We start from the raw sequence: 27,999 nt of genomic DNA on the forward strand, positions 1-27,999 counted from the left end.
CAGCTGTTCTGGGCTCCGGGTCGGGGAGAAATGGCAGAGCCTGCTGTTGGAGGCAGCCTCCTGCCGGGGAGCTCCGTGGGTTGCCCAGAGGGTTTCCCTGCCTATCGTGACGTGCAGTGCGCGACTCCTCCAGGCCCCTTCGCTGCGTGAGGGACAGTGTGACTCCCCGGTTTGTCATTGATTCCTGAGATGCGTGAGGTCGAGAAGACCTGTGATGATGCCCCACTCACACCAGCAGAAAAAAACAAACAAAAAAAAGACCTGCCTTTCAAGTGCCCTGGCCCCTCCTGACCAAACACCCCAAGTCGTGGCTCCTTCGGGATTCTCCCGCATCCTCGCAGGCACCTGTGAGAGATCTGGACTCATGGCTGTGTGGCCTTGAAGCCATCCTCCCCTCCCCTCCACTGTCAGTCCACACAAGTGACTTCTAGTTTCAAGCGTTTACTCTGCATTCACTCTCTCCCTCACCCCTCACCCCCTGCTAGTCGGAACATCCCTGAGTTCATCTTGTCTGTCTTCAGATGTATCCTGCTCAATACAGGCAGGAGCTTCTGTCATTGAGAATACAGTGATCCATAAACCTGTAGAAGACAGAAGGTCTCCATTCAGCTGGGGGACTGAAGAAATCTAGAGGAAAAATTGTGTGTGTGTGTGTGTGTGTGTGTGTGTGTGTGTGTGTGTGTGTGTCTGTACTGGAGGGGAGCAGAGTGAATGGAAATATCCCTCAACTCCCACAGGGATTCAGACTTGCCCTGTACCCGCTCAGAGCTCATATCCAGAAGGTGAAACACAGACACAGGCCTATCTCCAAATTTTGAACACCAGCCTGGTTCAGTTTCTGGGGCCAACTAAGCTGCTTGCTGTGTTCCCTAACTTGTGAGTAGAGCTGAAATGCCCTCAAAGAATTTCAACAAGGAGAGTGAGAACTTCCTTTGGGTCCCCCAAGCCTAACCTGGTCATCGGGCTCTTGACGATGTAGTGGCGGGGACTCCGGATCCACGGCGTGGTTTCCTCTGGGTACACCCCTGGGTCGTGGCACCTCCAGAAGCTGAAGTTCTGGGCATCAGTCAAGGGCACTCTGAAGACCTGATTGGGAACTGAATGGTTGAGGAAAGGCAAGTTAGCCAGCTTTTTTTTTCTTTTTTTTCCCAGAATACTGCTCAACTCTGGCTTATGGTGGTGCTGGGGATTGAACCTGGGAGTTCAGAGCCTCAGGAATGGATGGCATTTTGCATAACCATTATGCTGTCTCCCCAGTCCAATTTCTTTTTCTTTCTTTCTTTCTTTTTTTTTTTTTGCCTCCAGGGCTATCGCTGGAGCTCTGTGCCAGCACTGTGAATCCACTGCTCCTGGAGCCCCCCCCCCCCATTTTATTGAACAGGACAGAGAGAAATTGCTAGAGGAAGGGAAGATAGAGAAGGGAGATAAAGATAGGACACCTGAGGGGAGTCGGGTGGTCACGCAGTGGGTTAAGCGCACGTGGTGCAAAGCGCAAGGACCAGTGTAAAGATCCTGGTTCGAGCCCCTGGCTCCCCGCCTGCAGGGGAGTCGCTTCACAGGCGGTGAAGCAGGTCTGCAGGTGTCTATCTTTCTCTCCCCCTTTCTGTCTTCCCCTTCTCTATTTCTCTCTGTCCTATCTAACAACAACGACATCAGTAACAACAACTACAACAATGAAAAGGGCAACAAAAGGGAGCTAGGACACCTGCAGACCTGCCTCACCTCTTGTGAGGTGACCCCTGCACATGGGGAGCCGGCTTGAACCAGGTTCCTTACGCCTGTCCTTGCGCTTTGTATTATGTGCACTTAATCCGGTGCACCACTGCCTGACCCCCCACCCAGTTTATTTTCTAACTAAAAAAAAAAGTTTTTTTTTAAAATGAGAAACTGCTAGAGGACTAACCCCTAGGACCTCAGACGTAAAGTTCTGTGTTCTAGCTGATTGGTGCTGCATCTCCCGGGCCCCTGGGTTATCCAGTTTCTCGAGTCTCTAGTTCCCTTTTTTTTTTATTTTTTTATTTTTATTTTTTAACCAGAGCACTATTCAGTTCTGGCTTATGGTGGTGCAGGGGACTGAACCTGGGACTTTGGAGCCTCAGGTATGAGAGTCTGTTTGCGTAACCATTATGCCATCTATCCTCTGCCCTCTAGTTCCCTTTTGTGCCCAAGGCAGCGCAAGCCCAACCTAGCAACTAAGTCTCAGCCAGCCGGTGCTGCAAAGTCCTGGGGATTTGGCCGCCACACCCTGCTTCCCTCCTAGATCCCAGCATCTACACTCTTCACAGGCAACTGAGTCAGTCCTAGTAGATAGGATTTATTTATTTATTTTTAGATATTTATTTATTTTCCCTTTTGCTGCCCTTGTTGTTTTATTGTTGTCATTATTGTTGTTGTTATTGATATCGTCGTTGTTGGATAGGACAGAGAAATGGAGAGAGGAGGGGAAGACACAGAAGGGAGACAAAGACAGACACCTGCAGACCTGCTTCACCACCTGTGAAGTGACCCCCCTGCAGGTGGGGAGCCAGGGGCTCGAACCTGGATCCTTAGGCCAGTCCTCTTGCTTTGCACCACATGTGCTTAACCCGCTGCGCTACAGCCCGACTTCCATAGACACCACATGCGCTTAACTGGCTGCACTACCACCCAACCCCCAAATTTGTGTATTTTTAAAATGTAGAATTGTTGCCTGATGTTCTGGCTACGTCATCTTCATGATTGTTTTGTCAGCAATCCTGACTGAGTGGCTGAGAAATAGCCCAGTTGCTAGAGCGCAAGATCCTCATGTCTGAGCTCTTGGTTTGACCATCGGCACTGCTTACCTTTTTTAAAAAAATGATTTAAAAACAGATTTGTGAAAAGAAGGGAAAAAGAATGTGACAGGCACTGGGTGTTGACGGGAAGCTTCATGAGTGGCGGGACAGTGCTGCTCATGTTTCCCTCCCTCCCTCCCTCCCTCCCTCCAGGCCTTACTGCATCCCAGCCCCTCCTTAGGAACTCCACGCCGTTTCTGTCAGTGGATACGTACACGTCTTTAACAACACCTTCTGTACGGCTTTGTGATATTTTGCGTGGCTGCTCTGGTGTACAGAGTAATTGCCGTCTGTTGAGGTGATATGGGGCAGACTAGTGGCCACCGGTCCCTTCTGATCTGAAAAGAGAGCAGATTTCTCTTAAGTACTTGGCCAGTGGGCTATCTGACTTCCTGCTTCCTAGCCTGCATGCCAAGCCAGGATTCCTGGCAGGGGTCTCCTAGGACTCACATCTAAGTCTGGCTATTAGGATTCTTTTTTTTTTTTAATTCTTTTTTTTAAAAAGATTTTATTTATTCATGAGAAGATAGTAGGAGAAAGAAAGAACCAGACATCACTCTGGCACATGTGCTGCCGGGGATCGAACTCAGGACCTCATGCTTGAGAGTCCAAAGCCTTATCACTGCGCCACCTCCTGGACCACTAGGATTCATTTCATGCTCTGTGTGGAATCACAAGACCCCCCCTCATAATTCTCTTGCTTCTTCCTGACTCTTGGATTTTAGGTGATCTGATGGAGTTGGGGTACTGACAGTTGGAAAAAGATACCGACAAGTGAGAATGCCCCTTCTCTGGGTGGACACTTCTTTCCTAGGATTGAGTATTTGCAAAGTTTCATTTGGCTTAGGAAAAAAAAAAAAAAAGATGTTTGAACTAGGTCTTGAGGAGTAAAAAGGCATTTGTGGGAACTCCTACCGGGGAGAATATTTCAGGTAGCAGGATAGCTATTGTGTTAGGATAAATAGAGAATCCTCAGCTTGCTCTTGACTTTGGAGTCTGACCAGTAAAGGGTAACGTGGAGACGAAAAGGGCTGGGGCTGGAAAGGTAATGCGCAGAAGGGCAGAGTGGCGTGGTGTAGAGTTAGCACCCTTCTGGGGGCTTGAACATCTCTCAGCAAAATCTGTGTCTCATGATAGAGGTTGTGAAGACCTTAGCTTCCTTGCCAAGTGCTCTAATCTGAATGTGTCCCTGCCTTATAAGAATCACATACTGAGGGAGTCAGGCAGTAGTGCAGCAAGTTAAGCACACATGGCACAAAGCGCAAGGACCGACGTAAGGATCCCAGTTTGAGCCCCCGGCTCCCCACCTGCAGGGGAGTCGCTTCACAAGCGGTGAAGCAGGTCTGCAGGTGTCTATCTTTCTCTCCCCCTCTCTATTTCTCTCTGTCCTATCCAACAACAATGACATCAATAACAATAATAACTACAACAGTAAAACAAGGGCAACAAAAGGGAATAAACATTTTAAAAAAGAGAATCATGGGAGTTGGGCGATAGCTCAGTGGGTTAAGCGCAGGTGGCGCAAAGCACAGGGACCAGCATAAGGATCCCGGTTCTAGCCCCCGGCTCCCCACCTGCAGGGGAGTCGGTTCACAGGCGGTGAAGCAGGTCTGCAGGTGTCTATCTTTCTCCTCACCCCCCCCCGCCTCCCCCCTCCTCTCTCCATTTCTCTCTGTCCTATCCAGCGACGATAGGACAGAGAGAAATGGAGAGAGGAGGGGAAGACAGAGAGGAGGAGAGAAAGATAGACACCTGCAGACCTGCTTCACCGCCTGTGAAGCTACTCCCCTGCAGGTGGGGAGCTGGGGTTCGAACCGGGATCTTTATGCCGGTCCTTGTGCTTTGCGCCACCTGCGCTTAACCTGCTGCACTACAGCCCGACTCCCATAAATAAATATTTTTAAAAAGAGAATCATATATTGAGTTGTCTGGGATATGGCACAGTGCATAAAGTCTTAGGCTCTCAAGCTTGAGGTCTTGAGTTCAGTCTTCAGACTACACATACCAGATAATGTCTGGTTCTTTGTCTCTCCTTTTCACCCCCAAATAATAAAATCTTTAAAAAATGTGTAAAATGATGCTGTGTGGGGTGAGGCCTTTGGAAAGTGATTAAGGTGATTAGGTCCTCATGAAAGGAATTATGCTCTAATAAAAGGCCTGAGGATGCTCTTCCTTCCTCTCTCTCTCTCTCTCTCTCTCTCTCTCTCTCCAATTACCAAAGCACTGCTCAACTCTGGCTTGTGGTGGTGGTGGTGGTGAAATAGAGCCTGAGACTTCGGAGCCCCAGGCCTGAGTCTCTTTGCACGGACTATTAAGCTCTCTAAGCCCACCCTTTCTTGCCCTTTCTGGCATGTGGGGCTACAGTGAGAAACCTGACTTGGAAAAGATATCAGGTGACCTGCGTTCAGGTCGGCCACGCTCATACCCTGACCTTGAACTGGCGGTATCCAGACTGTGACAAATACATGCTTGCTTTCTTTCTTTAAATTTCTTTATTGGGGAATTAACGTTTTACATTCAACAGTAAATACAATAGTTTGTACATGCATAACATTCCCCAGTTTCCCATATAACAATACAAACCCCACTAGGTCCTCTGTCATCCTTTTGGACCTGTATTCTCCCCACCCACCCCAACCCCAGATTCTTTTACTTTGGTGCAATACGCCAATTCCAGTTCAGGTTCTGCTTGTGTTTTCTTTTCTGATCTTGTTTTTCAACTTCTGCCTGAGAGTGAGATCATCCCATACTCATCTTTCTGTTTCTGACTTATTTCACGTAACATGAATTTTTCAAGGGCCATCCAAGATCAGCTGAAAACGGTGAAGTCACCATTTTTTACAGCTGAGTAATATTCCATTGTGTATATAGACCACAACTTGCTCAGCCACTCATCTGTTGTTGGACACCTAGGTTGCTTCCAGGTTTTGGCTATTACAAATTGTGCTGCCAAGAACATATGTGTACACAGATCTTTTTGGATGGATGTGTTGGGTTCCTTAGGATATATCCCCAGGAGAGGAATTGCAGGATCATAGGGTAGGTCCATTTCTAGCCTTCTGAGAGTTCTCCAGACTGTTCTCCACAGAGGTTGGACCAACTGACATTCCCACCAGCAGTGCAGGAGGGTTCCTTTGACCCCACATCCTCTCCAGCATTTGCTGCTGTTCCCTTTTCTGATGTCTGACATTCTCACAGGAGTGAAGTGGTATCTCATTGTTGTCTTGATTTGCATTTCTCTGACAATCAGAGACTTGGAGCATTTTTTCATGTGTTTCTCAGCCTTTTGGATCTCTTCTGTGGTGAATATTCTGTCCATGTCCTCCCCCCATTTTTGGATGGGGTTATTTGTTGTCTTGTTGTTGAGATTTGCAAGTTCTTTATATATTCTGGTTATTAAACTCTTATCTGATGTATGGCATGTAAAGATCTTCTCCCATTCTGTGAGGGGTCTCTTGGTTTGGGTAGTGGTTTCTTTAGCTGTGCAGAAGCTTTTTAATTTGATGTAGTCCCATAGGTTTATGCTTGTCTTAGTCTTCTTTGTAATTGGATTGGTTTCATTGAAGATGAATACATTTCTTTTTTTTATAACCACCTAGTCAGTTATACTTTGTTGCAGCAGGCCCAAGTAGATTGAGATACTGAGTCCCTCCTGCAGCCCAGCTAGGACCTGGGCAAAAAGATGGGTAAGGCCGGTCAAACACATGTGCTCCAGATTGGGAATCAAGGGTGAGGATGTGAAGAAGCTGGGAAGTCCTGTTCTACGGAAGAGCAGAGCAATGACACCCTAAGGCTGCATCTTGTTTCTGGTGGCAGTATCTGGGGTCCCCATGCCAGCAGCATCCACCACAGCACCCAAAGTGGTGTGCTTGCTCAGGAATCTGGACCCAGAGGAAATGAGGTGATGGAAGAGATAACGGAGAACTTAGGGCTGGTCTCAGACTATATGGATCTGCTAGCGACAGCAACAGGAAAAGGACTGATCTGTAGTGAAAATCTATTTGGCAAAACTACACAAGATAAACACTGTGATTATATTGCAACAGGGAAATGGAGTCTGGGCACTGGGTAATTAGCTTAAGGTCACATTATTAGCATATGGCAAAGACAGGAGTCTGACTCCAGAGCCCAGGTGTTCGTTCATTGCCTCACCAAAGTGGCTCTCTTAGTGACTGGATCTTTCCAGGAAAGGTCAAGGACCAGGGGCAAAACGTGGACTGGTAGAACTAGATTCCTGATGGTGTCCTGTGTTCAGCTTAGTGTTGGCACTGTCAAGGGTGTCTGCTCACCCTGAAGCCATCTTGAGTTGGGTGGGGGGACATGACACCATTCATTCATTGCCTTGATCCAGAGATAGAACACAGCCTCTGTGGGCTCTACTGTAATGTGGCCACATCAGGGAGAGCATACAAGACTAGGATGGGGTAGGGGGCCTGATGAGGGCTGTGAGTCTACCAGTGGATACTGCCACTAGTTGCAACGGGGAGAGTCTGAGCACCCGTGGAGAAAGTGGTCTGCTCTAATACACTCACACACCTTGGAGGTGGGCCCACTTTGGTAAACTAAGAGTAGCTTGAGTACCTCTCTCCCAGCCCCACCCACACCCCCAGTCTTAGTGGATAGGAGATAATGGTAGCAGCTACAATACATACAGATTGTTTCCAAGGTTCATTTCTGTAACTTCAGCCCGTCTATCCATTTGGAAAGTCAGGGGAAGTCCAGGTGTTGACCAGTTCATTCTTGGCTTATTGTGCCGCAGATTCATTCTCCTGTTAGAAAAGTCAGAACCAGGGGCCAGGCGGTGGCACACCTGGGTAAGCACACATATTACAGTGCACAAGGACCCAAGTTCAAGCCCTTGGCCCAAATCTACAGGGGAAAGCTTCACAAGTGGTGAAGCAGGGCTGCAGGTGGCTGTCTCTTTCCCTCTATCTCTCCCTCCCTTTTCAATTTCTCTGTCTTTATCCAACAATAAATAAGTTAAAAAAAATGTCGGCCCCACACCTATGGACATCTAATCTTTGACAAAGGGGCCCAGACTATTACATGGGGAAAGCAGAGTCTCTTCAACAGATGGTGCTGGAAATAATGGGTTGAAACATGCAGAAGAATGAAACTGAATCACTGTATTTCACCAAATACAAAAGTAAATTCCAAGTGGACCAAGGACTTGGAAGTTAGACCACAAACTATCAAATACTTAGAGGAAAATATTGGCAGAACTCTTTTCCGCATAAATTTTAAAGACATTTTCAATGAAACGAATCCAATTACAAAGAAGACTGAGGCAAGTATAAACCTATGGGACTACATCAAATTAAAAAGCTTCTTCACAGTAAAAGAAACCACTACCCAAACCAAGAGACCCCTCACATAATGGGAGAAGATCTTTACATGCCATACATCAGATAAGAGTTTAATAACCAGAATATATAAAGAACTTGCAAATCTCAACAACAAGACAACAAATAACCCCATCCAAAAATGGGGGGAGGACATGGACAGAATATTCACCACAGAAGAGATCCAAAAGGCTGAGAAACACATGAAAAAATGCTCCAAGTCTCTGATTGTTAGAGAAATGCAAATCAAGACAACAATGAGATACCACTTCACTCCTGTGAGAATGTCAGACATCAGAAAAGGGAACAGCAGCAAATGCTGGAGAGGGTGTGAGGTCAAAGGAACCCTCCTGAACTGCTGGTGGGAATGTCAATGGGTCCAACCTCTGTGGAGAACAGTCTGGAGAACTCTCAGAAGGCTAGAAATGGACCTACCCTATGACCCTACAATTCCTCTCCTGGGGATATATCCTAAGGAACCCAATACATCCATCCAAAAAGATCTGTGTACACATATGTTCTTGGCAGCACAATTTGTAATAGCCAAAACCTGGAAGCAACCTAGGTGTCCAACAACAGATGAGTGGCTGAGCAAGTTGTGGTCTATATACACAACGGAATACTACTCAGCTGTAAAAAATGGTGACTTCACCGTTTTCAGCCGATCTTGGATGGACCTTGAAAAAATCATGTTGAATGAAATAAGTCAGAAACAGAAGGATGAATATGGGATGATCTCACTCTCAGGCAGAAGTTGAAAAACAAGATTAGAAAAGAAAACACAAGTCGAACCTGAAATGGAATTGGAGTATTACACCAAAGTAAAAGACTCTGGGGTGGGTGGGTGGGTGGGTGGGGAGAATACAGGTCCATGAAAGATGATGAATGACATAGTGGGGGTTGTATTGTTAAATGGGAATCTGGGGAATGTTATGCATGTACAAACTATTGTATTTACTGTTGAATGTAAAACATTAATTCCCCAATAAAGAAATAAATTATTTAAAAAAAAAGCACAACTTAGGTTCACTAAAACCTCTCTCAACAACAATCTCTGTTAATATTAGATGGATAGATAGGAACTATAAGTGTACATGGGTGTGTAAATGTGGACAACCATAGACGTACAGGCATATTTATAATCACGTATTTATATAGGTGATTGACTTAAACATTTCTGAAACATATTAAATTAGATTGACTAAAAAGTGACCTAATATGGGGTGGGAGTGGGTGGGTGGGGAGAATACAGGTCCTTGAAGGATGATAAATGACATAGTGGGGGTTGTATTGTTAAATGGGAAACTGGGGAATGTTATGCATGTACAAACTATTGTATTTACTGTTGAATGTAAAACATTAATTTCCCAGTAAATAAATTAAAAAATTAAAAAAAAATTTAAAAATAAAAAATAAAAAAGTGACCTAAATAAAAAAAAGATTAAATACCTAAATCAGGGAAAGGTGGGGTTTCAGAGCTGGTAGACCTAAGCTCCAAAGGGGAAAATATGTAGACATGAGACAGCAAATTCAGAGCTCAATTCTGGGCTCCTCCTGGGTATAACTAACAGATAGGAACAGAGCTTCAGCTAATGAGAGAAATCAGGCACTGAGAAAAGTTCAGTGACAAGTGACAGCCTAGTTGACAGATGGGTTGATGCCATAATGGGATCTAAAAAAAAAAAAAGAAAAGAAAAGGGAACAGCAGCAAATGCTGGAGAGGGTGTGGGGTCAAAGGAACCCTCCTGCACTGCTGGTGGGAATGTCAATGGGTCCAACCTCTGTGGAGAACAGTCTGGAAAACTCTCAGAAGGCTAGAAATGGACTTACCCTATGACCCTGCAATTCCTCTCCTGGGGATATAGCCTAAGGAACTCAACACATCCATCCAAAAAGATCTGTGTACACATATGTTCTTGGCAGCACAATTTGTAATAGCCAAAACCTGGAAGCAACCCAGGTGTCCAACAACAGATGAGTGGCTGAGCAAGTTGTGGTATATATACACAATGGAATACTACTCAGCTGTAAAAAATGGTGACTTCACCGTTTTCAGCCAATCTTGGATGGACCTTGAAAAATCATGTTGAGTGAAATAAGTCAGAAACAGAAGGATGAATATGGGATGATCTCACTCTCAGGCAGAAGTTGAAAAAGAAGATCAGAAAAGAAAACACAAGTAGAACCTGAAATGGAATTGGCGTATTGCACCCAAGTAAAAGACTCTGGGGTGGGTGGGTGGGGAGAATACAGGTCCATGAAGGATGATAAATGACATAGTGGGGGTTGTATTGTTAAATGGGAAACTAGGGAATGTTACACATGTACAAACTATTGTATTTACTGTTGAATGTAAAACATTAATTCCCCAATAAAGAAATAATTTTTTATACTCTGTTCCCCTTTCTTTCTCTCTCTCTTTCACTAGATATTTTTTATATTTAATTATTTACTTTCCCTTTTGTTTCCCTTGTTTTTTATTGTTGTTGTAGTGTTTGTTGTTACTGATGTTGTCTTTGTTAGATACAGAGAGAAATGGAGAGAGGAGGGGAAGACAGAGAGGGGGAGAGAAAGATAGACACCTGCAGACCTGCTTCACCACCTGTGAAGCGACTTCCCTGCAGGTGGGGAGCCAGAAGCTCGAACCAGGATCCTTATGCGGGTCCTTGCCCTTCATGCCATGTGCCCATAACCTGCTGCGCTACTGCCTGACTCCCCACTAGATAAAATTATTTTTTTAATATTTATTTATTTCCTTATTTTCCCTTTTGTTGCCATTGTTGCTTTTAGATAATTTCTTAAATATTTATGCATGTACAAACTATTATATTTACTGTTGAATGTAAAACATTAATTCCCCAGTAAAGAAATAAATTTTAAAAAAAATGTCAGAACTATAGTGCCCTCTGCTGGAGTCTGAGACTGGCATCCAGGCTGTCTCCTAACAAGTGGGTCACCAAACAGGCAGCCACCAGAGGCCCAGATGTCCAGAGACATGGAAACTGAGTGGAGGATTTTGTCTGTGGTGGGTAGAGGCAACTATTACATTCTTTGACAGGATTCAGAACGCAAGAACTCAAGTGAGGTGCATTCAGTTTATACCAAGACTCAAGACTGAATTTTCTTCATGAAGAGTTTCATTTGGGGGGCCAGGCAGCGGTGTACCTGGTTAAGCGCTCACATCACAGTGCCCAAGGACCCGGGTTCAAATCCCTGGTTCCCACCTGCAGGGGGAAAGCTTCATGACTGGTTGGTTAAACAGAACTGCAGGGGTCTGTCTGTTTCCCTATCTCTTCCTCCCCTCTCAATTCCTCCAGTAATAAGTAAATAAATAGATTTTTTTAAAGTTTCATTTGGAACTGGAAGTAAGAAAAAAAATGAATATTTCGTAGTGGATTCCTCTAGGAAGAAGAACGACAAAGCAACAGTGGTGGAAGAGGGTAAGACCCTTTGAATGTGCAGAACTTAGAGGTTACCGTGCGGCGCTTAGAGGACAGTCAACAGGTCATTTAATTCTCAACAACAAGCATGATCTCTTCTTGCCACCCCCCATCACTCTATCTCTAAGACTTGAGTTAGTGGGCAGTGTCCTGAGTGTAGACTGTGGTGTGCTGAGGCCTCTCTAGCTTGACAAGGGTTTTCATAGGACAAGGCAGTGGTGGTGTCTCAGCAAAGGACTCAATAAGAGACAGTGTGAAATCAAGACAGGTATGCTAGCCCAGAGTAGCTGGAAGAGGGTACATGGTGGCTCAGGACGGGGTGCAGTGGATCCTCAAGCATGAGGCCCTGACTTTGATTCCCAGCAGTGTATATGCCAGAGTGATGCTTGAGTGTTCTCTCCTACTTTCTCATAAATAAAAAATGATTTTTAAGGATCACTTTATTGGGGACCGGGTGGTAGCACAGTGGGTTAAGCACACATGGCGTGAAGGATCCCAGTTCAAGGCCCTTGGCTCCCACCTGTAGGGGAGTCGCTTCACAAGTGGTGAAGCAGGTCTGCAGGTGTCTGTCTTTCTCTCCACCTTTCTGTATCCCCTCCTCTCCTGATTTCTTTCAGTCCTATCCAACAACAGCACTAACAACAGTAACAACAACAAAGGCAACAAAATGGGAAAAATGGCCTCTAGGAGCAGTGAATTCGTAGTGCAGGCACCAAGCCCCAGCGATAACCCTGGAGGCAAGAAAAAAAAATCACTTTATTTTGTATAGAGACAGAGAAATTGGGAGGGCAAGGAAGACATGAAGAGACACCTGCAGCACTATTTGACTGCGTATAAGTTTCCCACCTGCAGAGGGGGCTCGAACCTGGGTTCTTACACACTGTAATGTGTGTGTTCAACCAGGTGTGCTACTGCCCAGCCCTAAGTAATTTTTTTTTCTTTTTTAAGGAAGGGATTCACTCAGTAGAACACCTGCCTTTCATCATGCAGGAGGCCCTGGGCTTCAGCCCAGTACCACAGGAAGCTTCACAGCACTGTGGTGGGAGCTCCTAGGATGGTGGAGCAGTGCTCTGTCCTCTCCTCTCTAACAGGACTAAGAAGATTGGAAAGTTGACTGGGGTTGGGGCTGCTAGCACACCTGTGCAAGACCTCCACACTGAACAACGAAACAAAGCATGAAGAACAGGGCTTGAGACCTGGGAGGTGGTGCAGGAATAAAACACTGGGCTCTCAGTGTGAGCTCCTGAGTCGGATCCTCCTGTGCCAGTGTTTTGTTTGTTTGTTTGTTTGTTTTTTTTGCCTCCAGGGTTATTGCTGGGGCTCGGTGCCTGCATTACGAATCCACTGTTCCTGGAGACCATTCCTTCCCTTTTGTTGCCCTTGTTGTTTATCATTGTTATTATTATAGTTGTTGTTGTTGGATAGGACAGAGAGAAATGGAGAGAGGAAGGGAAGACAGAGACGGGGAGAGAAAGACAGACACCTGCAGACCTGCTTCACTGTTTGTGAAGTGACCCCTGAACCAGGATCCGTATGCTGGTCCTTGTACTTTGTGCCATGTGTGCTTAACCTGTTGTGCTACCAGCCATTCTCCCCTCCCCCCAGAGTGATGCTTTTGTTCTGTTCTCTCCCCACCATAAAAAAAAAAAAAAGGTTCAAGGGGCCAGGTGGTGGCACACCTGGTTGAATGCACGTTACAATGTGCAAGGACCCAAGTTTGATCCCCTGGTTCCCACCTGCAGGGGGAAAGCTTCACAAGTGGTGAAGCAGGGCTGCAGGTGTCTCTCTGTCTCTCTCACTCTCTATCATCCCCTTCCCTATCGATTTCTACCTGTTTCTATCCAATAAATAAAGATAATTTAAAAAAATTTTAAAAAGGTTCAAAACTTGTGGTGAGACTGATTCTGCAAAGGAAAGAATGGATATAGGGCCATGTTCTCTGGGCAAGACAGAAAAGAGGAAAAAGATGTAAGTGGAGGAGGAGGTGACAGTAATGGAATCCGAGGCACTGGGTCTCAGTGCGACTCTGAACAACCCTGAGAAAACCTAGTTGCTGAAGTCAAGGACGGGTCAAAGTATATTCGCAAACTCCACTTTCTTGTTTTGGTTCTTTCCTAGCAGGAAATGGAAGGAAAGAGGCGGGAACTGGAAGAGTATTTGATAACATGTGTTGACTCACTTCTATGAAATTTCATTATAATTATACTAAGAAAAGCTTGAGTGGGTTGTTTTGAGTTGAATGTTAATACATTCACACTTACTGGGGGAAAAAAATCCTACCTTTAGGGAGCTGGCAGTAGCGCAGTGGGTTAGCCGCAGGTGGTGCAAAGCACAAGGACCGGTGGAAAGGTCCCGGTTCAAGCCCCCCAGCTCCCCCCCGTAGGGGAGTTGCTTCACAGGCGGTGAAGCAGGTCTACAGGTGTCTATCTTTCTCTCCCCCTCCCTGTCTTCCCCTCCTCTCTTCATTTCTCTCTGTCCTATCCAACAACGACATCTGACATCAATAACAACAATAATAACTACAACAATGAAACATCAAGGGCAACAAAAGGGAATAAATAAATAAAATAAACTCCTACCTTTATTCTAAGAATAAAATGCATGAATTACTTCCAAATATCATTATAGGGCCAGGGAGGTGGCTTAGCAGCAGAGCACAGGCCTTCCATAAGTGACACACTGGGCCTGATCTTTGGCTTCTGCCTCGTACAAACAAGAATGAAAAAAAAAGTGGCAGGAAGCAGTTTAGATGGTAGAGCCTGTCTTCTATGCGTGAGGTTCTGGGTTCACATGACAGCACCACAGACAAAAGTTTCTGGAACACCAGATGATGGATTGCTTCTGCTACCCTCACCCCCAGTCTTAGCCTGAGAAGTGGCTCAGTGCGATGCTGTTGTTGTGATCCCAAAAGAGACAAAAAGCAGGGTGGGATTATAGCATAATGGCTATGCAAAGAGACTTTCATCCCAGAGGCTCTCAAGTCCCCGGTTTAATCCCCCCCTACATAAACCAGAGCTGAGCAGTGCTCTGGTGAAAATAAAAGAAAAAGAAAAAGACAAAAACCATTATAGTAAGACTGTTAGTATCAATAGGGTTTTTTGGGGTTTTTTTTGTTTAATATTTATTTTCCCTTTTGTTGCCCTTCTTTTTTTTTATTGTTGTTGTAGTTATTATTGTTCTTGTTATTGATGTTGTCTTTGTTAGGACAGAGAGAAACGGAGAGAGGAGGGGAAGACAGAGAGGAGGAGAGAAAGATAGACACCTGCAGACCTGCTTCACCGCCTGTGAAGTGACTCCCCTACAGGTGGGGAGCCGGGGTTTGAACCGGGATTCTTCTTTTTTTTTAATTTATTTCTTTATTGGGGAATTAATGTTTTACATTCAACAGTAAATACAATAGTTTGTACATGCATAACATCCCCCAGTTTCCCATATAACAATACAACCCCCACTAGGTCCTCTGTCATCCTTCATGGACCTGGATTCTCCCTAGCCACACACTCACCCCAGAGTCTTTTACTTGGGTGCAATATGCCAATTCCATTTCAGGTTCTACTTGTGTTTTCTTTTGTTTTTTCCTGATTTTTTTTTTATTGGGGAATTAATGTTTTACATTCAACAGTAAGTACAATAGTTTGTACATGTATAACATTCCCTAGTTTCCCATATAACAATACAACCCCCACTAGGTCCTCTGAATCCTTCTTGGACCTGTATTCTCCCCACCCACCCCAACCCCAGAGTCTTTTACTTGGGTGCAATATGCCAATTCCATTTCAGGTTCTACTTGTGTTTTCTTTTCTAATCTTGTTTTTCAACTTCTGCCTGAGAGTGAGATCATCCCATATTCATCCTTCTGTTTCTGACTTATTTCACTCAACATGATTTTTTCAAGGTCCATCCAAGATCGGCTGAAAATGGTGAAGTCACCATTTTTTACAGCTGAGTAGTATTCCGTTGTGTATATAGACCACAACTTGCTCAGCCGCTCATCTGTTGTTGGACACCTGGTTTGCTTCCAGGTTTTGGCTATTATAAATTGTGCTGCCAAGAACATATGTGTACACAGATCTTTTTGGATGGATGTGTTGGGTTCCTTAGGATATATTCCCCAGGAGAGGAATTGCAGGGTCATAGGGTAGGTCCATTTCTAGCCTTCTGAGAGTTCTCCAGACTGTTCTCCACAGAGATTGGACCAATTGACATTCCCACCAGCAGTGCAGGAGGGTTCCTTTGACCTCACACCCTCTCCAGCATTTGCTGCTGTTCCCTTTTCTGATGTCTGACATTCTCACAGGAGTGAAGTGATATCTCATTGTTGTCTTGATTTGCATTTCTCTGACAATCAGAGACTTGGAGCATTTTCTCATGTGTTTCTCAGCCTTTTGGATCTCTTCTGTGGTGAATATTCTGTCCATGTCCTCCCCCCATTTTTGGATGGGGTTATTTGTTGTCTTGTTGTTGAGTCTGGCAAGCTCTTTATATATTCTGGTTACTAAACTCTTATCTGATGTATGGCATGCAAAGATCTTCTCCCATTCTGTGAGGGGTCTCTTGGTTTGGGTAGTGGTTTCTTTTGTTGTGAAGAAGCTTTTTAATTTGATGTAGTCCCATAGGTTTATACTTGCCTTAGTCTTCTTTGTAATTGGATTCGTTTCATTGAAGATGTCTTTAAAATTTATGCGGAAAAGACTTCTGCCAATATTTTCCTCTAAGTATCTGATAGTTTGTGGTCTAACATCCAAGTCCTTGATCCACTTGGAATTTACTTTTGTATTTTGTGAAATACAGTGATTCAGTTTCATTCTTCTGCATGTTTCAACCCATTGTTTCCAACACCATTTGTTGAAGAGACTCTGCTTTCCCCATGTAATAGTCTGGGCCCCTTTGTCAAAGATTAGGTGTCCATAGGTGTGGGGCCTCATTTCTGGGCTCTCAATTCTATTCCACTGGTCAGTGTGTCTGTTCATGTTCCAGTACCAAGCAGTTTTGATGACAATGGCCCTATAATACAGTTTGAGATCTGGGAGTGTGATGCCTCCAGTTCTGTTCTTTTTTCTCAAGATTGTTTTGGCAATTCTAGGTCTTTTCTGGTTCCAGATAAACATTTGTGACATTTGTTCTAGTCTCCTAAAAAATGTGCTTGGGATCTTGATGGGGATAGCATTAAATTTGTAGATGGCTCTGGGTAATATATTCATTTTGATGATGTTAATTCTTCCAACCCATGAGCATGGAATATCTTTCCACTTCTTTGTGTCTTTTTCAATTTTTTTGAATAGTGACTCATAATTTTCGGTATACAAGTCTTTCACTTATTTGGTTAGGTTTACTCCTAGATATTTTATTGTTTTTGTTGCTATAGTAAAAGGAATTGATTTCTGGATTTCAATTTCTTCTAACTTAGTGTTTGCATATAGGAATGCCACTGACGGGAGTTAGCGCAGGGGGTTAAGCGCAGGTGGCGCAAAGCACAAGGACTGGCATAAGGATCCCGGTTCAAACCCCGGCTCTCCACCTGCAGGGGAGTCGCTTCACAGGTGGTGAAGCAGGTCTGCAGGTGTCTATCTTTCTCTCCTCCTCTCTGTCTTCCCCTCCTCTCTCCATTTCTCTCTGTCCTATCCAACAACGACAACAACAATAGTAACTACAACAATAAAACAACAAGGGCAACAAAAGGGAATAAATAAATAAAATAAATATTTTAAAAAATTTTAAAAAAAGGAATGCCACTGACTTTTGAATGTTAGTTTTATAGCCTGACACCTTACTGTATTGCCTGATGATTTCCAAAAGCTTCTTGCTGGATTCCTTAGTTTTTTCCATGTATACTATCATATCATAAGGAGAGTCTGACTTCTTCTCTTCCAATCTGTATCCCTTTAATTCCTTGCTCCTGCCTGATTGCTATGGCAAGAACTTCCAACCCTATGTTGAATAGTAATTGTGACAGTGGGCATCCCTGTTTAGTACCTGATCTGAGTGGAAATGCTTGCAGTTTTTCACCATTGAGTATGATGTTGGCTGTAGGTTTGCTATATATAGACTCCACTATCTTCAGGAATTTTCCATCTATTCCCATTTTTTGTACTGTTTTGATCATAAAGGGATGTTGTATTTTGTCAAAGGCTTTCTCTGCATCTACTGATATGACCATGTGGTTTTTGGTCTTGCTTTTGTTGATGTGGTGGATCACATTGATTTATTTATGCATATTAAACCAATATTGCATGCCTGGGATAAACCCCACTTGGTCATGATGAGCAATCTTTTTGATACACTGCTGTATCCAGTTGGCTAGAATTTTGTTCAATATTTTTGCATCTATGTTCATCAGAGATATTGGTCTGTAGTTTTCTTTTTTGGTTGTGTCCCTGTCTGCTTTTGGTATCAGGGTGATGTTGGCTTCATAGAAGCTGGCAGGGAGTATTCCAGTGTCTTCAATCTTCTGGAAGACTTTTAAAAGTAGAGGTAGTAGTTCTTCTTAGAAGGTTTTGTAGAATTCATTTGTAAAACCATCTGGTCTAGGACTTTTATTTTTGGGAAGATTTTTGATAACTGTTTCAATTTCATTAGCTGTGATGCGCCTGTCCATGTTATCCACTTCCTCTTGACTTAGTTTTGGAAGTTGGTAGGTATCTAGGAAATCATTCATTTCTTCCAGGTTCTCTAGCTTAGTGGCATATAGTTGTTCATAGAAGCCTTGCATGATATGTTGAATCTGCGGTGTCTGTTGTGATATCTCCTCTTTCATTTACTATCCGATTTATTTGGGTCTTCTCCCTTTTTTGTTTTGTGAGTCTGGCTAAAGGTTTGTTGATTTTGTTCACTCTTTCGAAGAACCAACATTTACTTTCGTTGATCTTTTGTATGGTTTTCCTATTCTCAATGTTATTTATTTCTGCCCTAACTTTAGTGATTTCTGTCCATCTGGTTGCTTTAGGGTTCCTTTGTTGTTCTTTTTCTAGGTCTTTAAGATGTGCAATCAGGCTGTTTATTTGTGCCTTTTCTTGTTTCCTAATGTGTGCTTGTATAGCTATGAACTTCCCTCTTAGGACTGCTTTAGCTGTGTCCCAAATATTTTGATAGCTTGTGTCTTCATTTTCACTGAACTCTCGAAACATTTTGATTTCTTCCTTGATTTCCTCTTTGACCTAGAAGTTGTTAAGAAGTATACTATTGAGCTTCCACATTTTGGCACTGTTACTAATCTTTTGTTGATTGTTAAGTGTTAGTTTAATTCCACTGTGGTCTAATATGCTTGGGATGATTTCAATGCTCTTGAATTGGCTGATGCTGTCTTTGTGGCCTAACATATGGTCTATCCTTGAGAATGACCCATGTGGATTTGAGTAAAATGTGTGTTCCAGTTTCTTGGGATGAATGACTCTGAAAATGTCCAATAGTTCTAGTTTATCTATCTCTTCATTTAGCTCCCTTATGTCTTTATTGATTTTCTGCCTGGATGATCTGTCAAGTTGAGAGAGTGGGGTGTTGAAGTCCCCTACTATGATTGTGTTACTGTTAATATATTGCTGTAGCTCTTTCAGTAGAAGTTTGATGTATTTAGATGGCTTCTCATTGGGTGCATAGATGTTAATAATTGTTAAGTCCTCTTGATTGACTGATCCTCTGAGCATTAAGCAGTGTCCATTCCTATCTTTTTTAATCTTATCTATTTTCAAGTCTATCATGTCAGATATGAGAATAGCTGTTCCTGCCCTTTTTTGTGGGCAATTGGCTTGTATGATAGTTTTCCATCCTTTCACTTTAAGTCTGTGTTTGTCTTGTTGAGTTAGGTGGGTTTCCTGTAGACAGCATATTGTTGGGTTGTGTTTTATGATCCATCTTCCTACTCTGTGTCTTTTAATAAGTGAATTCAGGCCGTTGACATTTATTGATATCAAAGATTGAAGATATTTTAATGCCATTCTTGTAGAGTTTTAGAGTGTTTTGATATATGTCCTATTTGTGGTGGTCTGGTTGTTTATAGGAGACCTTTCAGAACTTCTTTCAGGGCAGGCTTGGTGATGGTTGCTTCCTTCAACTGTTGCTTGTCTGAGAAGGTCTTGATGCCTCCATCTAGTCTGAATGACAGCCTAGCAGGATATAGTATTCTTGGTTGAAAGCCTTTCTCATTGAGCACTCGATAGATATCTTGCCATTGTCTTCTTGCCTGTAGTGTTTGTATGGAGATGTCTGCTGCTCATCTTATGGGTTTTCCTTGGAAGGTGACTCTTTCTTTTTCTCTTGCAGCCTTCAGTATCCTTGCTTTATCCTTATTCCTTTCCATTCTAAGTATGATATGTCTTGGTGTCTTTAGGTCTGGGTTAATTCTGTTTGGGACCCTCTGGGCTTCTTGAATCTTTATGTCTTTGATGTTGTCTAGACTAGAGAAGTTTTCAGCTACTATGGCTTGGAAAATGCTTTCTTCCTCTCCTTCTCTTTCTTCCTCTGGTATGCCAATAATGTGTATATTGTTTCTTTTGAAGTCGTCCCATAGGACTCTGTTGTTGTTTTCAGTGTCTCTTATTCTCTTTTTGAGATCTCTTACTTCTTTTTTAGTTGTCTCTAATTTCTTCCTCAATCTTGCTAATTCTGTCTTCAGCCTCATAGATTCTATTCTCTCTGCCCTCTTCTGTTTTCTTGAGTTCATCTATTTTGTTGCCCTGCTCTGATACTGTTTTAGCTTGTTCAGCTAGTTGCGTTCTTAGCTCAGCGATTTCAGCTTTCAGCTCTCTAATAACCATGAGATAATTAGTATTTTCTTCCATATTTTCATTTGTTGTTCCTGTATTTCTGATTACAATTTTTTCAAATTCTTTACTCACTCCTGTTATTTCCTTGGCTAATGTTTGGATGTTGAACTCGTTATTTTGTGCTTCACCCTCTGGAGGACTTTTAGTTGGACTCTTGTCCTGGTTCGATTGTCCAATATTTTTTCGTGTTGTTTTAACCATTTTATATATTATGTTACGAGTTTCCTTTATCAGTACTTTTCAAATTATTGATCACTATTGCCTGGATTGACTTGTGTCTAAGTAAGTTAATTAAAGGGTTCACAGTGGTGGAAGCTAACAGTTGTTTCAATCCCTGAGTTGGAGCTCAGTGGTTTAAAAGCCTCTTTTTTTTTCTTCCCTGTAGGCTATGGGAGCCTGAGGGCTTTTAAACTATCAATAGGCTTCTTAGCTTAATCACTGACTCCTGACCAAGAGATAAAGCAGGGTGTGGCAGAGATAATCCAGTGGTTATGCAAAGAGACTTTCACAGCCCCTCAGCTATGCCACAGAGGTATAGGTCTTCTCCTGAGTTTCCTGGTTAGATCTCTGTCCCCTGGTGTCCCTCCCTGTCACTGCTCCAGATTCTGAGGGTAGTAGCAATGGAGACTCAGAGTTGCACTTGGTGAGTCTCTGGGGAGTCCTCTCCTCCCTTCAGCTGTCCCCTTGTTGGTGGAGCAGACTGGAGGTGGTGTCTCCACTGATAAACTGCTGAACTGTTAGCAGTCACTTAATCTCTCCTTAGGCCCCTCTCTCCTCTCTGTCACCAGCCACACATGTTTGTACTCACTGGTTATTTACTGGGTTCCTGTGGTCATTCTAGTCCTGTCTTGTTTCGGTCCCGGGTGGTCTCCTTTGGTATTCCTAGTTGATCCTGAACCTGAATTCTTATGTGGATCCTTGCGCTTTGCGTCATGTGTGCTTAGCTTAACCCGCTGTGCTACTGCCTGATTCCCGGTTCTTTTTTATTAAAAAGATTTTATTGGGGGAAGAGTACAGGTCCTGGAAAAGGATGACAGGATCTAGTGGGAGTTGTATTGTTATGCGGAAAACTGAGAAATGTTATGGATGTATAAACTATTGTATCTACTGTCGAATGTAAAACATTAATCCCTCAATAAAAGAAAAAAAAGATTTTATTTATTTATTAATGAGAAAGATAGGAGAAAGAACCAGACATCACTCTGGTACATGTGCTGCCAGGGATCAAACTCAGGACCTCATACTTGAGAGTCCAGTGCTTTATCTACTGTGCCACCTCCCGGACCACTCAAGAGGTTCTTTATAACAGTTGCTGTTAAAGCCCTGACTGGCCAGCTAGGAGTGTGGTCTATTTCTATTTGAACATGCAGAACAGGCCGAAATGCTAGTGCAGCTGGACAGAAGTGAGTCAAAGCACTTGTTACATATTAACACGGCGAAATTAGCTGGGAGAGCAGAAATGACTCTCGAGATAAGCAGTGATGAGTGATGCAGGATTGTTTAGGTGAAAGGTGCTGAGGGCCAGGAACTGTGGGTTCCTTGAAGTTATGGATACAGAATTGGGATAGAAAGACTGACATGACTGAGGTGGGTGTGCTTGCTAGAAATCATAGAGAATGCTGTTATTTTATCCATAACCCCCCCCCCAGTAAATTCACCAAGCTAGATCTGAAGATATGAGGCATGAGGCAACTTCTTTTTATCACAGTCCACAGGTCCAACAACTAGTGAAATAGTTGCACTGAGTAGGAAGACAATGGAGGTGAGACGCAGCAGACTCCTCCTGTAGACATGGGCGCCCATTCGAGCTCTAGATGTCTATGTCTGCTCACCTTTATCGGGAGAGGCTTTCCAGGTACTTCACAGCCCTACATCCAGCTCCTGCAGCGTCTATACACCCCACAGCTTGCTCGTCTATGCTCTTTATTTCAACTCTATTTAGCTCACGTTGTTTCAGGGAAATATTAGGAATAGACCAATACTAGCAAACGGGGTTTCCAGGCGGAAGTGTGAAAGACTTGGTTGAAATCAAACTGAGGCAGCCAAGTTGCCTCAATTTGTTCGTAGAAAGAGTAGTAGTACCAGTGTGGCCCAGGAGGTGGCGCAGCGGATAAAGCACTGGACTCTGAGCATGAGGTTCCGAGTTTGATCCTCAGCAGCACATGTACCAGAGTGATGTCTGGTTCTCCTGTTCTCTTTCTCCTTCCATCGGTCTCATGAATAAACAGATAAAATATTAAAAAGAGCAGTTGTAGCAGAAACACTGTTATATGATTCTCTTTATTATGAGATCATAGCTGGTGAGCAGAACGTAACATGCCCCAGAGTGTGCCCAATTAAACCGGCTTGTCAAAAGTGAGTTACAGGGAGTCGGGCGGTGGCACAGCAGGTTAAGTGCAGGTGGCACGAAGCGCAAGCACCGGTAAGGATCCCGGTTTGAGCCCCCGGCTCCCCACCTGCAGGGGAGTCGCTTCACAGGCGGTGAAGCAGGTCTGCAGGTGTCTGTCTTTCTCTCCCCCTCTCTATCTTCCCCAACACTCCCCATTTTTCTCTGTCCTATCTAATGACGACAACAATAAAAACAAGGGCAACAAAAGGGAAAATAAATAAAATATTAAAAAAGTGAGTTACTGCAGTAAAATCAGTCTGTGATCAAAGTGGGAGTAGGAGGTATTTTTCAATAGTCTGGCTTTGAAATGCTTCTAGGTTTTAGAATTTTTAAAATTATTTATTTATTTATTTATTATTGGAGAGGGAGACAGAGAGACACCTGCAGCCCCTGCTTCACCACTTGGGAAGCTTTCCCCCCTGCAGGTGGGGGCCAGGGGCTTGAACCTGGGTCCTTTGCACACTGTAATGAGAGTGCTCAAGCAGGTGTGCCACCGCCTGGCCCCTAGGTTTTAGAATCTGCTCTTTTGCTGGAGGATCTCTAGCCTCAGCTCTACATGTGGCTGGCTCATGCTCACTCTTCAGGCTACTGTTCAAATGTTCCCTCCTTGTGACTTTGCCTCGAAGCCTTGAACATTCACGATATCACTGATCAGTGGCCTTCCTGGGTTAATATTCTCATTCTATTTTTTAGCAACAAAGAGGGAAAGGTGTGGGGGGGGGGGGAGAGGAGGAGGGAGGGGAAGAGATAGCACAGCTCTGCCCCATCATCTGTGGCGCTTCTGAGGTGCCATTCTTCCTGCTCTCACGCACAGCAGGGGCTCCCAACATGGAAAGGCACTGTCTCTATCGGGTGACATGTCTTGGTTCCCGAGTTTTTAATTCTTTAAGAAAAAGATGGATTCCAAATAAAATCTTCTGGCTTTTTAATGCTGGATCAAATTAAAAAATTAAATCAATCTGCAGGCTGATTCTGCCCTCTGGTTAACAGTTTACAGCTTGCGATCTCCCCTCCTCTCTCCCTCACCCTTCCTACAGTCTGTGAACAGCCTGCCTGTTTATTTACTCATTTGTGCCAATCAATGTTGGATCCGTGGTGCCTGGCACAATTAGTTCCCAACAAATAAATATTTGGTTATTGATGAGAAGGACAATATAGGTTGGTGTCTTTCTTGTTTTTGTCCCAAATTTTTGAACATGACTCTCTACATATATATGAAATATATATATTTGAATACGTTATGTAAATATATACATACACATCTATACATGACAAATATTTCCTTTTATAATCTTTAATTGTAATCTATTTGCATGAATATACAATTTTTTTTTTTTGCCTCCAGGGTTATCACTGGGGCTTGATGCCTACACCATGAATCCACTGCTCCTGGAGGCTATTTATTTAATTATTCCCTTTTGTTGCCATTGTTGTTTTATTGTTGTAGTTATTATTGTTATTGATGTTGTTGTTGTTGGATAGGACAGAGAGAAATGGAGAGAGGAGGGGAAGACAGAGGGGGGAGAGAAAGACAAGACACCCGCAGACCTGCTTCACCAACTGTGAAGCAACTCCCCTGCAGGTGGGGAGCCGGGGACTCGAACCGGGATCCTTATGTCAGTCTTTGCACTTTGTGCCATGTGCACTTAACCCGCTGCGCTACAGCCCGACCCCCTATATACAATTCTCATTGTATAGTAGTTAATCGACAAGTTTACTTGCTTGGAGTAACTGGTGGCTAGGAGTTTTAGGTGTTGGTTAGGTGACTCGCACTCCACATGGGCCTTATTTAGATCTTTTTCCTGTGAAGACTCTTGCTGGACTCTCCTAAAAGCTGTAGTGTTGTTGCCCTGCGGCTGTGGGAGAGGAGAAGGCTGCAAACTACTGACTCCATGAAGAAGTCCCCAAGCTAACGATTCTGACGTTAGCTCCAGTGAATGGTGAGTTCCTGGCAGGCTTTGAGAACCTCATAATGGGGGACAGTGCACTTCACTCTATGTGAAGCCCATCTGACAGCTGAATTCAGGGTTTGGGAATCAGAAACTTTTCCCAGGAAGGCTGAACATCAATCATCTGGATAGTGGTCTGCTTACAGCAAAAGATCTGTGTCATCTGTCTCCATAAGTGTTTAAAAATGGGGTCAGGTGGTGGTGCACTTGGTCAAGCACACACATTAAAGTGCAGTAAGGCCCCAGGTTCAAGCCCCTGGTCCCCCACCTGCATGGGGAAAGCTTCATGAGTGATGAAGAGGGGTGCAGGTGTCTGTTTCTCTCCCTACTCCCTTCTCAATCTCTCTCTGTCTCTATCCAATAATAAGTAAAATAAAGAGAACCATAATTATTTAAAAAAATGTTTAAAACAAGCGCAGGCATAGGTATTTGGTAATTCTGACCCTATCGCAGATTCCGACTCATAACTATATAACCTTGGAGAATTAAAAGCTAATCTCCTTTGCCTCAGTTTCCCTATAAGTGAACTGTAGTGCTTACCTCAAAGGATGAAAATCAACTAACAGAATGAAATCAACTCATGCATGAAACTCATCAGGGCCTAAGGCAATAACTAACTGACCTACATTACATCCCAAACAAGTAGTTTATTATTAAGTGTAAACCAAGATTAGGGACTAATTAGAATTTAGCAAGTGGATCTCCTCTGTCCTAATCTTTTTTTCTTAAAGATTTTTTTATCCCCTTTTTGTTGCCCTTGTTGTTTCATTGGTGTAGTTATTGTTGTTGGATAGGACAAAGAGAAATGGAGAGAGGAGGGGAAGACAGAGAGGAGGAGAGAAAGACAGACACCTGCAGACCTGCTTCACTGCCTGTGAAGTGACTTCCCTGCAGGTGGGGAGCCGGGTGCTTGAACCGGGATTCTTAAACTGGTCCTTGCGCTTTGCGCCACGTAAGCTTAACCGCTGCGCTACCACCCGACTCCCTGTCCTAATCTTTAGAGGTAAACAGAGAGTGTAAAATTGGAGGGGTGGGGTGGACAGGTGGTAGCATAGCGGGTTAAGCGCACACAGTGCAAAGTATAAGGTTCCCAGTTTGAGTCCCCAGCTTCTTCCCTGCAGGTGTCTAGCTTTTTCTCCCCCTCTCTGGATTTCTCTCTGTCCTATCCAACAGCAGCAACAATGACAACAAGGGCAACAAAATGGGAAAAATGGCCTCCAGGAGCAGTGGATTTGTAGTGCTGGCATTGAGCCCCAGCAATAACCCTGGAGGCAAATAAAAAAAAGAAAGAAGAAATTGTAGAGGGGAGAAACAGCAGATGGGAGAAAGCTGACATAATGGATGGCTAGAATTTCCTCTGACCTTCCTTTCTGGCCATCGGTCTGAACCTAACTCAGGGTTATCAGGATCCTTCCTGTTACCTGTAGAGGGCGAGAACATTTTATAAGGTGAACTCTTTCCTCCTGACTCACAAAGAAGATACACCCGTCCTTAAGTAGCTTGGCAATTAAATTTCCTCACGGTGAGAAGTCTCACTATTTGAGGCAGGCAGGGATGGAGCAGGTAGACAGGAGGACCCTACTCTTGGCCTGGAATGGAGAAAATTTGTGGGGTAAGTTTGTAGCTTCTCCAGAAGTGTGTGTCTGAGTCAGGGTGGAGAAGAGCTTATTTGGAGACAATGGAGTCCCAGATCTAATGCTGGCTAAAGGCAAATGGGCAAGACCAGCTATTGGGATACTGAGGTATTAAGGTCCATCTTTTCACTTCTGATGAAATCAGAAAGAGAACAAAGAATGTCCCATGGAAGTCACATCTCCTCACTAAAATACAGATCTGCTCAGTGCCTACTAAACATATTTTAGCTGTTCTCTACAAAGTTAAAATAGTTGGCATGTGTTATTTAATCCTCCAATAAAGGAATTGAAAAAAAATAGTTAAGTGTGGAGAGTAGATAGAATAAGGGTTATGCAAACCAACTCTCATGCCTGAGGCTCCAACCTCCCAGGTTCAATCCCCTGCACCACCATAAAACAGAATTGAGGGAGTCCGGGTAGCGCAGCAGGTTAAGCGCATGTGGCGCAAAGTGCAGGGACCAGTGTGAGGATTTTGGTTTGAGCCCCGGCTCCCCACCTGCAGGGGAGTCGCTTCACAAGGAGTGAAGCAGGTCTTCAGGTGTCTTTCTCTCCCCCTCTCTGTCTTCCCCTCCTCTCTCCATTTCTCTCTGTCGGTATCAATAACAACAACAATAATAACTATAACAACAATAAAAAAGCAAAAGCAACAAAAGGGAAAATAAATAAATATATATAAAAAAAACAGAACTGAACAGTGTTCTGGTAAAAAAAAAAAAGTTGGCATGGTTAACCTTTTCTGTTTTCCACCACAACCCCACTCAGCACTGCTCAATAGTGGTGCTCGCGGTTCAGCCCGGGGCCTTTTGTATCTGAGGCTTAAAGACTTTTTGAATAATCATTATACCATTTCCCCAGCCCTCTGCCTGTTTTCTTAAGGTCTCCCCCCCACCCCTCGCCACCTGTCTAGTTTTCTCTTAATCTGTACTCAAGGACCTGGGAGTTTTCTTTGTCTGTCTGTCTGTCTCTCTCTCTCTCTCATCTCTGTTCCCTCGTGTAATAGTCCCTTTGTGTGGATTTGGTGCACCCAGTCATCCTTTGTACTCAGTTCTGGAATCTTTCCCTGTGTTAGTCTTCTCTAAAATATTTTCCACTCTCATCCAAATCCAACAGTCTCGAGCGCCCTGGTGGTGTGGTGGTGAGCACAGCTGCCTCCCAAGCCCACTAGTGCAGGGCACTTGCTCTCTGTGGCCCTGCGGCACTCTGTACTTAACCATATACTACGCAGCAATTACTTTCTCTGCAGACTTAGCTCTGCTATGACAGCCAGACACTTTAGGGCAGAGGACTTATCCAATCTATCTTTTTGTAATCTCAGTCACAAAAAAAAAAAAAAAGTCAACCACATGTTTAGCTTAGTAAACGTTGACTAAATGAGCAAATGAGTAAGAACACACACATCTGGCTGTGGAGTTGAGTATCTCCAGAATGTTAGATGGCAGGAGACAGAAGTTGAGTGGATACTTTCCCAGCTCCATGATTTAAACTAGCACGTACTTGTCAAGTCTAGGGGGAGGGGATTTCAAACCTAAGGTAGGAAAAGAAACGGTTAGGAAGTCATCCTTTTAGTCCCCTTGTCTGTATTTTCCTTACTTGTTTCTTCAGTTGCGTTTCTTTTTTTGCCTCGAAAGGAATTTTGATATCCCAGTAGATACAAGTTGAAGAAGGCCATAGCT

General features: G+C 43.8%; 1 protein-coding gene across 1 annotated transcript; it reads right to left on the reverse strand.

Annotated features, from left to right (window-relative positions):
- Window positions 1–106: 106 nt before the first annotated feature.
- SPMIP11 (sperm microtubule inner protein 11) lies at window positions 107–27,998 on the reverse strand. Its single transcript, XM_060195450.1, has 4 exons — window positions 27,917–27,998; window positions 3,029–3,151; window positions 953–1,097; window positions 107–581 (listed from the first exon to the last, which is right to left on the reverse strand). The coding sequence occupies exons 1-4, from the start codon at window positions 27,993–27,995 to the stop codon at window positions 533–535; spliced, it is 396 nt and encodes a 131-aa protein (XP_060051433.1). The 5' UTR covers window positions 27,996–27,998; the 3' UTR covers window positions 107–532.
- Between the last annotated feature and the right edge of the window lies 1 nt (window position 27,999).

The sequence above is a fragment of the Erinaceus europaeus genome, chromosome 7 (assembly GCF_950295315.1).
Source record: "Erinaceus europaeus chromosome 7, mEriEur2.1, whole genome shotgun sequence".
NCBI classification, from domain to species: domain Eukaryota; kingdom Metazoa; phylum Chordata; class Mammalia; order Eulipotyphla; family Erinaceidae; genus Erinaceus; species Erinaceus europaeus.

Bases quoted from the DNA above. Each gene is read 5' to 3' on its own strand.
- SPMIP11 (XM_060195450.1), bottom strand. From the start codon at position 27,995: ATGGCCTTCTTCAACTTGTATCTACTGGGATATCAAAATTCCTTTCGA. The intron at 3,152-27,916 runs GTAAGGAAAATA...CTCTCTTTTCAG, and splicing joins AAACGCAACTGAAGAAACAA to ATCAGAAGGGACCGGTGGCC. The intron at 1,098-3,028 runs GTACGTATCCAC...TCAACCATTCAG, and splicing joins GAAGGTGTTGTTAAAGACGT to TTCCCAATCAGGTCTTCAGA.